Source organism: Formica exsecta, unplaced genomic scaffold (assembly GCF_003651465.1).
Source record: "Formica exsecta isolate Colony F162 unplaced genomic scaffold, ASM365146v1 scaffold72, whole genome shotgun sequence".
Classification (NCBI taxonomy): domain Eukaryota; kingdom Metazoa; phylum Arthropoda; class Insecta; order Hymenoptera; family Formicidae; genus Formica; species Formica exsecta.
In genome coordinates this window covers 6,618,309-6,631,795 of record NW_021853485.1, presented here as the reverse complement: position 1 = coordinate 6,631,795, position 13,487 = coordinate 6,618,309, and the positions used below count along the sequence as shown (strand labels likewise).

General features: G+C 42.0%; 1 protein-coding gene across 1 annotated transcript in view; it reads right to left on the bottom strand.

Moving 5' to 3' along the window:
- LOC115243653 overlaps positions 1-13,487 on the bottom strand; it is a 199,849-nt gene that overhangs the window by 131,938 nt on the left and 54,424 nt on the right. Inside the window, exon 2 of the mRNA XM_029820796.1 lies at positions 1,463-1,509. Within this exon, the coding sequence (XP_029676656.1) occupies positions 1,463-1,509 (47 nt within the window). The remainder of the gene's footprint in view (positions 1-1,462; positions 1,510-13,487) is intronic.

The following is a 13,487-nucleotide window of genomic DNA, read 5'->3' as shown; positions in this document are numbered from 1 at the left end:
TGTGCGCGCGGAACTCATACCCCTCGGTCGCTCGCTCGCTTTGTTAGGGAAGCCGACACGCGTGACAGGAATGCACGTGGCGCGTTAACGTCGGAATTTCATGTCGAATCGTTCGCATCAGCAGCGACGACAACGCGCGTTATATATCCCCTTTCTTCGAAACAGCCAGTAAAGCACGAACCCGCGATCGTTCAAAACTCCGTGCCGTGAGCGCCCTTCTGTCCGAAATCCCTGAAATCTCCATGGCTCAGCATTCCGGCCGTTTAACAGCGTGGGGGAGCGACCCGAATTTTTATCTAGCCGATTTGCATGTTTTAATATGCATTCCCCGTTTATCGGCAATATAAATACCAGATTCGCTTAAGCGGGCATTTCCGGGCGACGACAATTAAGTCCGAAAGTGCGCCCGGGCCCGCCAATTTGCATTTCGTGCTATACACGGCGTACGGATTAATTGGGGGAACTTGATGGAATTACGGCGTAACGAAGAGCGGACGGATTATCTCTTCGGCGGTCTCTTTCGTCGAATATATAAATCAAGCGATATTGACTAATCGTTGTCGACACAAATATCTCGCGGACGCTGACAAGATAATTTATAGGACGAGAGGTACAATTTGCGCATTGTTCTTCACGCTGTATACCTATGAATAGCTTTCAAATAAGAGCAATCAATTCTGCGACTGTTTTTCAGATCCCTTCTTTCATATATATCACGGTTTCTTTTGTTTCTTTTTTTCGATATACGGGGAATAGCGTTATATTCTCGATATATTCAGATATCGCGATTTATCCTACTTCATAATAAATTGATCAGGCTGTCGATTATAATATGCGTATGCAATAGTTATTGACGCTAGAAACCTTAATAAATCCACTAATGGATGTTCCCCGCTCGATGTCAACGGTTACAGATTACACGCTAATGGCGGCCTAACGATACTCGCATGCGGATTTAATAAAGCGGCCTGATCGACAAACGGCTGCGGGCTGCGTCCCGAATTTCGTGGCGAAACTGGCGCGGACCGATTGAAAAATGTCGAGGGGGAACGAACGAGAGACAGAGAGAACGGGAGGCGCGCACCCTGTCGCATTAGCCGTTGACTCCGCGCGTCATTAATCAGTGTCGGAAGACGCCTGTCACCGACGCCGTCAACCCTCCTGGACCGACAGTCTCAAAACTCTCTTTCTATCTTTGTTCTTATCTCTCGTCTTTCTCTGTCTCAGCCGCCTGGTCATGATTCTCGTCCGCAAGTATTTCGTCCTCGTGGCTTTCACGTCCGAAATAGGGGTAGATAATGTCAAGGGATTCTCTCTCTCTCTTTTTCTTTTTTTGCGATAACGGAATTTTTAACTTCTCGCAAGGTGACCTTGTAACTTTCTCATTATACATGAATAATATTTGAGAAAGAGAGAGAACGAATAAAATAAGTAAGAATATATAGAAAGATTTTTTACTCACGTTCTTTTATGTTCATGATCTCTTTTATGGAGGAATTGCAGGATTATCTGTAATTAAAAAAATTAAATAATTCTGAGATGTTTCTATTCATAAAAAAATTTGATATTTATGTTTTATATACAAATTAATTTAAAAAAATATAAACTTTATAAAGAGTATTGAGATAAGTAATCATTTCTGAGACATTTTATATAATTGGGAGTATCCGATTAATAAACGAATAAGCTTCGGTCTAATTACAAGCACTTGCGATTATCGCGTTCGCGCTTCCTCCAGGAAAATGCACTCTTGGGATCGTGGTAGGCGCTCGAACCTTGCAAGGACATCGTAGCGGAGTTTTCCCTAATTAAATATGCCTCGAGGGTCCGATTCGAGAAACCCTACATGAACCGGGACCGTTTACGAGGGTGGTTATAGATGTAAACCGTCCGAGCGCGCGATCGAGCGATCGTAAATTTTCGGAAACGCGATATCGCCGTAGTCGAGAAAAGATCGTTTGTCCCCTGGAGAGTTCATCAATTTTGCATCGGTCGGGTTCTTATGCCTTTACTCCATTTTCGCGAGCACCGGCAATCGCACTTTTCTAACCGATAAATTTTCTTTAATCAAGTCTGTTCACGCATTGATAAAAAATCAGATATGAATTGTATTAGTGAGACATAAGAGAAATAATTAAATATCTTTCATATATCTGTATATAGTTTCTCATATTCAATACAATTTACAGTATTTTATTAGCACACCTGGAACACGTATCGAGAAAAATAGTGCCAAAAGCGAACTCAACGAGATCTCGGGATCGTACGTTCTTCAATTTACTAGGAAGGAAAGGATGACGTTCTCGATAGGGGATACGAAGTGGGTCTGAAAAATTGCGATCGATAGACACCGAACAGAGGATCATCTACAATACACATCCACGTAAACAACTGTCGAAAATGGGCTGAACGCATTTTTCGGTATCATACTCTTCAATTTGCCGGGGAAGAAAAGAACGACGGTCTCGATGGGATCTGAAGCTGAGCGGCAACCTGCCCGGGCAAGAGAGGGACTTTCCTTTGACTCGCCGCAATTTCTTAACGTACCGTGGAAAGATAACATCGGGGAGGGTGGACGGGTCGGAGAGAGAAAATAATATGACGAAAGGGCAACGGGGAAGGGTGGGAGATGGACGTTCGGAGCGTGCCGAGGGAGTAACTAATTAAAATTAGTCTTCGCTTCGTTGCTAGCTTTCGCTGTTTTTTGCCGGCAATCCCGGCCAGCTCCGCCTGTATAACGCGGGGCAATATCTCGTCTCGCGCGAGTTTAAGAATCTGCGGGAAAAATTTTTGTTTTTCTTACCCCCGTGAGAGAACGCGGCCCCACCGGCTGCCGGAAACTTCTCGGTAAGCTCTTCGCTACTCCTTTACACTCTAAATTCGCATTTTTCGAGATTAAAAGGGGATGCGGAATTGAATTTACAAAACAGAACATGTAACTTTATTCAAAAATGTCTAATATTCGCGATTTTAAACAGTAGATATGAGCTCTAATTTTATACAACAAAAAAAATGAAACTTTTATTAAGAAAAGAATCCGTTTTTGAACTATTCAAAACATTCATAAAAGAAATACGCAATTTCATTCTGTATATAAAAATTTTATACGATGCAAAGAAGGAGAGAGAGTATAATTATATCCATCAAACACAGTTATATATTTTCTGGCGGTACTCTTTTTTATTTACCGTAGTGACGCAACAGGACCGCGTTTATTATTAAACCGTGATACTCGTGCACGACCGCTAAAATTCCTGCCTGCTTGCACGGAGATGAAACGATCGATGGAATTCGCAGGAAAGCTCGTGACGTGAAGCGAGCTGAATCCGCAATTCGCGCGACACCGGCTCTTAACGGGAGCGACGTTCCTTTTTCTTCCTCCCTATCGCACGCCATCGCTTCCTGTCTCACGCGGTCGTGAAAACGGTATCGTAAATTATGGGTGCGTTTTACTCCTCGCCACGTCGGGCCAGGAATCTTTTGAATGGGCCACGCAGACGCGCGCCCGCGATTTCTTTAAAGGCGCGTCCTCCGCGCGCGTGAGTTTATCTCCTCTCGGTGAGATATAACGTCAGTTATGTACACGCATTCTTTCTCTCGGGCGGCCACTAAATATAAAGGCGAATCCAATTTCTCAAGTAATGCGCGATTTCCACCGGAGAATTCCACCCGGGTACCCGGGGCTAATTACGATCGGCCGACGACGTCGCCGACAACGTCGACGCCGACGCCCTTCTCGGGTCAACGGATATTTATGCCGCCATTAACGGGCGACTTTTGAAAAATCTCGGTCGAGCAAACGCACGGCTTTAGAGTGCCGCGTTCTTTGTTACGCTTAAGTGTGGAATTTGGAGGAAGCGTCCGCCGCGAAACACGTAGCAGTTTGCGTGTAAATGAAAAGAATTCAAGCTCACGATTTTTTTCATTTTCATCGCTAGATTCTTTTTTAGTTTTCTCTATGCATGTACACGAAATATCACTTAAATTTGTAAAATGCTACAAAAAATTGTTGAATATCATAAATATATATAACAGCTGATTTCCCCGGATGTTTTCACAGAATGCCAATCATCCCGACGTTTCCAAATCCTCCAACAGACATATCAATAAACGAGCAATTATATGAAAGAAAAAGAGAAAGAAATATCTCGGTAATCCCATTAAAATCGGTCTGATATAGCGTGTGATCCATAGCGAGAAATTTTAGCCCTGAATTTAAAACAGCACGGCTGCCACGTGGTTATTATGTCCATCTATTTTTTTCTTTTTTTCATTCTCATTCTCTTCCAGCACGTCGCCCGTAAATTACAGACGACAAATCCGGGCGATTTTACCGAAGCGAATGACTTGCACAGGGGACGGATGAGGGTCGGTAAGTAGTAATTCATTCGGAAAAGCGCCGTCTTCGGTAAAAATTAAAGGGACCGTCGAGCGGTTTACCGCAGGGCGGTTCGAAGAAGAGGAGGCCACCTGCGTACAGAGTTATCACCTTGCCGGGGCAAGAACTTACTCGCGACATTTCCCTCTCCCCCCTCCCCTTCCCCCAACGACTACATTCTGCGGCTGTAACCGCGCGCGGATTACCCAAATTAAACGGGCCCCCCTTTAATCCATTGCCGCGTGTCGCCGGGAAACGACGACGTAGCATTGTTCGTTAAAAGAAAATCCACCGGATCTATCTCGGTGCAGATGGCCGTGGTCTTTGCATCAATTGTTCGCATTAATTTTCCGAGAAGAAAAATTCACGACGATCTGTCCCGCTCGTCCTTGCGATTGGCTCGAGCGAGATTTACTTTGCTAATCAATTGTACAAAAATCAAAATAATAGTTTAATATTACACTGCAAAAGAAATACTGTGTGTCATCAAATGAATATACATATATCTGATATAGAAATAAATTTTAGTATTAACTTTTTTTGCTCGAAAAATATAAAGAATTATTTCTCTTTTTCTCTCTTCTAACATCTTTTTCGCGAATAGAATATAAATAAACTATATGTTTTAATAAATAATTGCCGGAAAAAAATATTGACTTACATTAGTTTAATCTAGTGAAATTTAATAAGCGCTTATGTCTTTGCGCGTGCACATTATACCGCAAATATAAACCAGGCCACGGGGGGGCATGATAATGATAAATTTTCGGACCGCGACGTTTTAAACTGCGAGCACTGAAAATGCAAAAAAGGGCTTTAAGGCCGTGGCCGCTATCGCGCTATTAAAAAAGTTCTGTCGTTCGCCCGCTCGTAAAATGCACGCAGCCTAATCCCGAGTAATTTAAAGGTCCCGGACAAAAATTGGGGATGGGCAGGGAGGAAGGGGAGCAACGATGATATGCCTCGGAGGCCGTGGCTAGGGGAAACGCTGGCGCTAATTCAACGCCATTATGCGAAAGGGTTGCTCTCGAAAGTAAAGCTCTCGCGGCGAATATTAGCGCTGGCATTAATAGAGACTTCTTCTTAGAAATTAATAGCCGCGGCCTTTCTGTCCTGATTATTCGCGATACGTTGGAATAAGAAAAGAAGATATCGATATCATATGTCAAATAATACAATATCAATCCTGCATTATTTTTTTTTTAAGAGCTCTTCATTAAGCTATATAAAAAAATCTTAAATATGTGAAACATATATATAACATTATAATGATCCCTTTTCTCTAATTTTTAAATGAATAGTAAAAACGAGTTTAGAGGCATACGTGGCAACTTTGATACGCAAAGTATATAATATATCTTTACAATAAATCTTTGTATACTATTTTGAAATTGCCTATGTGAAACTTCTTCTACATTGACTCTTACCGAGTCCCTATACGGCTATACCAAGAGTGGCCTTTGATGCATTCTCCCCTTTGAATATCTCTCCTTTACTATCCCACGCAAAAGGTGAATTTTAAAGCGTGCGCACCTTCGACGTAATATGGGCAACCTTTGAGCATACGCAAACAAGAGTTCTATCGTATGATGCAGCAGTTTCGTCATTTTTAACTCGGCGTCTTCACGAGAGAGAAATTTCGCTCGGCGGCATTAGCGGCGCGTACGGTCGCCGGTTATTTTCTCTCTTGGCGCGTTCTTGTTTTTAAGGGAAGTAACCGAGCTCCATGCGCGCGGGATCCACGAGCCTCCCGAACGTACATCTTCCCGGTAAGCTACTTCTCTTTACGCGCGTACATCAGGCGGTAGACGGCCTGATGAAGGACGAAAAATGAAACGAGTGCAGCTTTATGGAGTGTTGTTCCACACGCCTCTCCACTCTTTTTTAATCAACCGAGAGACTCGTCGGCGAGGACGGCCTCGTAATCGAGGATAAATAAGGATTCACGCGCCGGAGCTTCGTCGCTCTTTACAACTTCTTCTTTTAGTAAACTTCGCCGTTTGCTCAAAATATTTCGCTGCGCTACATTACAGTTTCACGAGCTGACAGTGGTACGCAATACAAGTTGATGTATAGTAATCCACCGGTTTATGGGCGATGTATTTTTTTTTTTTTAAGAAATTGCTGTCTTTAAATATAGCTTTTTATAGCAGACTAATTAGGAAATTTCTGCGTTACGAAAAAAATGTACAAATAACACTCCTTATTACGTCATCTGCAATCAGACATTAAATAATCGATTCTTATAGTTAAAACTAGTTGGTATTAATATCCATCGCGGCTTCATAAATCGTTCACGTAACAAAGTTTCCCGTTTATGCAACAAGACAACTCCGACGTAAAATTCGATGTTAGCGTAACGCGTCAGTTTTTTTTTCTTCTTCCTCTCTTTCCGCGTAGCTATAACGCGATCGCTAACTCGTAATTAGCGCAGGAACGTTTTAACGAGACGAGGTAGTTAATGGGGACGTTAACGAAGGAGCGATAGTTCCCTCGACATTCTTTACGTCGTCGTACAGAGAGGCAAATCGTTTGTCACCTAGTTCCGGCGCGACCACCGCGACTTAGATCCTCCTCGAAATTTCCACCACGTCCGCGTCATTAATTATCAGCGCGTTCTGTCGCTGTAACCTGCTTGCATCAAATTAATCTCAGGGGGCCGAGCAACGAAGCCGGAATTAGTATAGCTGTTAATTTTGAATACTGCCTCTTCCTCTCCTCTCCCCCTTTCTATTTAAGACGATCCGATATATATATATATATTGTATGTCGATCCAATCGATCGTATATTTGATCATTCTTTATTACGTCGTAGGGGAATTCAGGGGGAAGGGGGAAGTGTTTCTCGTTAAAGTAATCGATGTAAAGTACCCGCGTCTGATATCGGCGCTGCTCGACCGTTCGCACCTGGTAATTGAGTGCGTTCATGCCGTAACAGCTGCATTTGCATATTATCACCATCGTCACCGGTTCCGACACGTGTGCCAGGCGCGCGCGCGTGTCGCAATTCTACAAATTTCAATTACCGCAAAAAACTCTCCTATGACACGCAACACCATTATCTTCCCATTAACGACGATAACAATAATCAGTTGCAACCAAAAATAACTAATTCGCATTTCGAACAAAAAGAAAAACAAAATATATCGAGGCTTAATGGCTTAAATGCAAAATACACAAACTTAAAACAATGAAATAAACAGCTAATTTTAAATTTTTAAGAAAAGATAAAACTTTATATTTGTATCGGAATATGGCTTTAAATAGTATTACAGCAAGTATACTTATTTCAACGGTCATAGCTTTCTTTCTTATCGTGTGTTTCGCTTTCTATGCGATACCCGACATATGTCGTGCAACATAACGAGACGCATTCCGTGCAGATTATCTCGGGATCAGTTCGTGGATTCCGCGTGACATGATGCATCGCATGGCATTCGCCGTTGTCCTCCTGAAATATTTATGATGATAACTGCGAGGCTGCGAGTCCCGCGATAAAGTCTAGTCGACGTGATAATTTGCGCGGAAGCCCGCGGTGCCTCCTTACGGACAATTAGCCGTCGCGCCGCGGGCTCTTTATTCCCCATCCCTGCCTTTCAGGTCGCCGGGGAATAAAGAGTGAGCGCGGAGGAGATACGTACGGAGATGCTCTCGCGCTAGAACGAGCGTAATGCAGCACGGTAACGCGGCTATCTATATTTTAATCAGTCATAATTAAATGAATATTTCATCCGGTGCTCGTCGAGGGGGGGGGGGGCCGGGTGTAAAGAGGAAGAGGGCGAGAGAAATGCGCCGCCGCGGAGCTTTTCGGTCCTAACAGGCGTCAGCCCACGGGAAAGGGTTCCATGCAAATTCGCGCCAGATTGGGAGCAGGGCGCGAGGATGGCGAGGGTGGATTCAGGACGGCCATGAAGGGTGCCCGATGCCATCCGAGTAAGAGGTTAAGGCGCGCGAGGAAGCCGTGGAGATGACTAAAGAGCATTGAGAGCGAAGGTGGAGTTGCGAGAGGGAAGAGATGGTTTTAAGAGAGAGGATTACAAGAGGAGATTTTGTAGATGCGAGAAAGAGAGAACAAGAGAGAGACAAAGAGGAAGAAAAGCACGGAGAGGGGTGCAAAAAATTCAATGGGAAAGCGCGGGATGAGAGATAGGCCGCGAAATTTGCAGAAACTCGCCGGCGAAGAAATTTGAATAAAGGCGTGATTTGTTTATAAATCAGAATCGGAAATGAGTCCGTGAGAGTGCATATTAAAATGCAACGGGGGGGTTTCCGGTCCCCTCAAGTCGAATGCTCGACGCGACAGGCGACGAACGAGAGACTTTCGAGTGACGCCTGGTAAGCGAGATAAAGCAGATCCGCGGGTCTCTTCAGCGCCCGCTTTTCTCCCGATTTCTGTACTTATTCCGTAACAACAAATCGAATTAAACACCTTCGCAGCCTAGTTTCAGCAACAGGCATGAATTTGTAACTGTTCGACATCATAACTAATAAAAAATACATATCGAGTAACGACAAAGATGTGTTTCTACATGATTAATTTCACAAAATTATAATATTTTCTTTCAAAGTCCCTCTTCGTCAAATTTATAAATTTCTTTTCGATAAAGAATTAATGAATAATTATACTTATCAAAATTTATGATGCGTATACTAATATAAGTCACCAATTAATCCTTAATTAAATATCTGTTAAGATAGTTCCGTTAAAGATCGGTCGACAAGACTTTAGACAAACATTAATTTCTCAAAATTTCTCCACTTTTAACTTTTCGCTCTCGCAAGAAAATCACCGTTCTTCCCTGGACGAGATAAAGCATGATAATTCCGGGATTAACCCTGTATAAATCATCTCTCACGGCAGCTTATAAAAAGGCATCGAGTGGAACCACCGGTTTACCTTGCAAACGGCCACGAAACGCGCAGTACGATGAATTCTAACGAGATGGGCCGCGGAGGACCGGGGCCAGAATCCGGAGAGGGGGACGGGGAAAGGGGTTAGTGGTCGTGCATTTTTCAGTGTGCGCCCGCACTAAAAATATAACGGGACACTGCCGGTTGTAATGTAACTTCTAAGGTCGCGGGTTCGATCCCCTCCGAGCGGAAAACACACCGCTATTTCTAGACCCGTGCATCCGCGGTTATGCATGTCGCGCGTACACGCGCGACGTATGTACGTACGTGGGGCCACGTCTTTACGCGTGTTCGCGAAGGGTACGTTCAACCGTGATACTCGCAACCGAGGCGCTTTCGTCCACGTGCCGTAAAAAGAAAAAAAAAAGGAAAAGAATAAAGAAAGAATGGCGAACTTTCCAGATAACTTTGATTGAGTTTTTTATAGTGACTTTAAAATTTTAAATGTCATTCGGATATGCTTTCTTAATAGATCGCGTTACAGCCTCGTCATGTATTCCGGCGACTTTTAACGATCCCATTAAGCTCGAGAAAATGACATCATAAATCGAAGGGATTGTAGACATACAAATCGACAATATCAAATAAGTATGCCTTCTGAATAAATATCGTCAAATTTCTTTTTACAATTCGCGTAGGAGTTTTCGCGAATACATTAATAACTTGGCAGGGAGATGTAAAAATACGGATGGGGTATAGAAATACGAAGAATGGCATATGAGATCTCTTATATACGTGTTTAACTGGTATAGGTTTAACGTGAAGAGTACATTCAACCAAGGCATTCACATTGAGCTATCTATACTCGTATATTGCGGCAAAAAAGAGGACCATGACCTTCGCGCGTTCGCAGAAATTCTTATGTTCGAATCGATAACTTCTGAGTCGCACGTTGTAGATTGAAGATACACAGAAATAAGTCAGAAGTATGATACAGATATTGCCTGTATTACGCGTACTTGATAGTTTGCTACGAGGAATATCTCCAACTGTTTGTGCTCATGAGTCGTTCACCTATACGCGTCTTGTGATATCACACAAGTATCTTCATTTATTTATGTAAACTTTAGCGATCAATAATTTCACTTCACGAGACCGACATCGTAAGAAATGCGGGGGTATATCGTGCACGTTCAAAGTTATATATAAAAAGAGCTCACCCGCGAGCTACTTAATACAAGTAGTAAAATTAAATCCGACTTCTGTCTTGCGTTATATATAGAAGAGTAATCGTTTTTAATAGAAAGAAAGAGAAAGAGAGAGAGACAAAACTGATCTTTACGTCCGAAGTTAATCCATCAGCTGGCGCATAAACCGACGTTAGGACGGCTTTAAGTGTCCTCATAGATTCTCTCTGTCTCCTAATCCACACCGGCCTTCGCGAACGTTTATAGGGAAGTTTGAAATTGCAATCGCCCTCCGCAGACGTTTCACGAGAGCGGGCAAACCCCGAGGCATTTAAGGGCGTGCCCTTGATTGGCACGGAGGTTGTTAAGGGGGTTAGCAGGCCACTGTGCATGCGCCACTAGCCTAGGATAGAATCAAGATGGAAGGGGCGAGGGAGAAGGGTTAGCGAGCATGAGATGAAACGTTATCGTAAAATCCGCCGCCATTGCCACGACGTTATATTACATTTATATTGTAAGTCCGAAATGCCATGCGAAATGCTTCGGGGTATTGATCGACGAATGCGGAATCGCGAGCACGCGTCCCTCGTTCGCACTTTGGCACTCTAACACACGCAAAATGACAACGCACACATATATTAAACACCCCATAAAAGCGGCCTCCAAAAACTATTCTCTCGCTGGATATTCGATCTTAAATGTTCTTCTGTAGCGATGCCACTACATGTGCAATTTTCACGACTTGGTTTTTTTTTATTTGTCAAATATTTGATTTGATGAAATTATTACTATTTATTTCAAAAATGTGTTCTTCAATTTCGCAAATATTATCAAAATCGATACACAACATTAATTTACATCTTTAATCAACTCTAATATTCCAAAATTAAATTTTCTGCATTTAAAAAAAGATTCGAATAATGTTATTCATTATCGCATGTCATATTATAACATAAGAGTAATATTTATCGTGTAAAAATACTCATCACGTAGACAAATAAAAATGCAAACGATAACGTTTAATGTAAAATGTGCAATGCTTGAACATATACGCGCAAAGATCTGTACATGGAATTTCTTTACTACAAATCTGTCTGCTCTTCAAAATTCGACATTGAACACGGAACAATGATTTCGAATAAAGCGCTTTGCTCGAGTTAATCAATATCCATTGGCAAGTGCTCGCGAGATCGATAGCAGCTGGGCGATGAATAGCTCCTAGTTGAAAGTTATACAAAGAGCGATTGGTACATGCACCAGCCGGATATACATACCTCAACTGGTACGAATAAATTAGCACAAAGAGAAGTCAAGCGACGTCGCGTTAAGGGGTAGTTAATTGGCGCGCTAACTTTGTCGCACGCATGCATATAAACATATTCGCGCACGCATGCACGCATTTCAGCTCTCCTTTCTTCTTTCTATACATCGATTCGCATATGTATACGAAGCAGAGAACGCAAAGTGAAAAGTTCCTTTAATCATCGTCAAATAGAAACAGCAATCAATATGTAGCATTGTAACGTCAAATACATTCACTTCACGCATTGAAATCATTCTAGTTCCGCGATGTCTCAATGTTTGTCGGTGAATGTTTTCTATTCTACATTATTAGCCATTATAATGTATTGTCGATTCGAGTAAATAAACATGTAGATTGTATAAATAAACCGCAAGAGAAATAAATATTTAGACCACAAACTAAACATCATTAGAGCTGTTTCATATTATCCATAAACAGAGAGTATACATTTAAGGATCATAAGGATTGCATAAGTTATACACACATTTACCAACCATTATTAAACTTAATAACGTTTCTTAATTTTATCGTCTATTTTTTGAACAAGATAGTTTCTAACGAATATTTGCAATCGATTTTCTACACCGTCAATTTAAAGTTGGGCAAATGAAAAATACAAAAATAAAAAACTACATTATTTATTTTAACTCTTGAGAAATAACGATTCAATCCGATTTTCTTCAGCCTTTCCCTAGCACATCAGAACACTGTGACTTGTAGAACTATTTACCTTCTATCTTATGCCTCGAAGATTTACGGGGTCGAAAGCTTTTTTATTCCCTCTTCACGTACGACTTGCCTCGTTAATTCAATTATGCTTTCCCCCGCGATCGTACGATCCCGCTTTACGATTCGCCAGAAAGTCGTTTGATGCGCCGCGGTTGACTCGACTCGGAATCGGGGAAAACGCTTCTATAAATCGTAAATCGAGGGAACGAGAATCGCGATAAAGTCGTCGATCGATTGCAGCTCCTTACGAAAGCGCGTCCTTCGGCTACCATTCCGCGTAAGAAGGCAAAGCTTTATTTTAAGACATATAAAAAGATATACAATTTTTCTTATTAACCATAAAATTAGAAATTTTAAAATATCATTATCGATTTTTCTTTTTAAATATATGCGAAAAATTATTAGATGCGCTGGAACGTTTTAATTTTTAAGATTGTTCAAAATAAATTTGGCGTATCTATCACTTTATCCAAAAAGATGAGCATATTTTTACACGGAGAATTATTTTCTCGCGACCGACAGACCGTCATTAATGCTAATGCATTTTATCGGGCTGGAAATAGCGAGGTAACACGAAAGCAGATTTTCATAAACTCGGTCATTAAATGAAGCAAGCGCACGGCGGTGGAATCGAGTCTATTCCATGCAACGTGATTCCCATAGAAACGATTATAGAGCCGTAAATTACTCCCAAGTGCCCCGAGGAACTTGCTCTTTATACGCTACGTTAAATTGAAGACTCTTAATAGTGATGTAACGCCCGTGTTCGAGGCGGGTGCGCGCGTTATAATTAAAGAGGACGTACTATCCCGGCAATTATCGTCCGGTACCGCTAAAGCGCACGACATCACGGCGATCGCGCATAAACCCGGAGCACGTCTTCTGGTTTGCATGCAATGATTTTGCATGCCTTTGCACCTCGTAACTCGTTCGCTATGAATATTTTAGAATGCCTCTTTTATAACTAATTATGTTTTTCGATTTCACCGTTTATATATTTTTATAATTTTAAATAAACATATTTTATTCTATATCTATA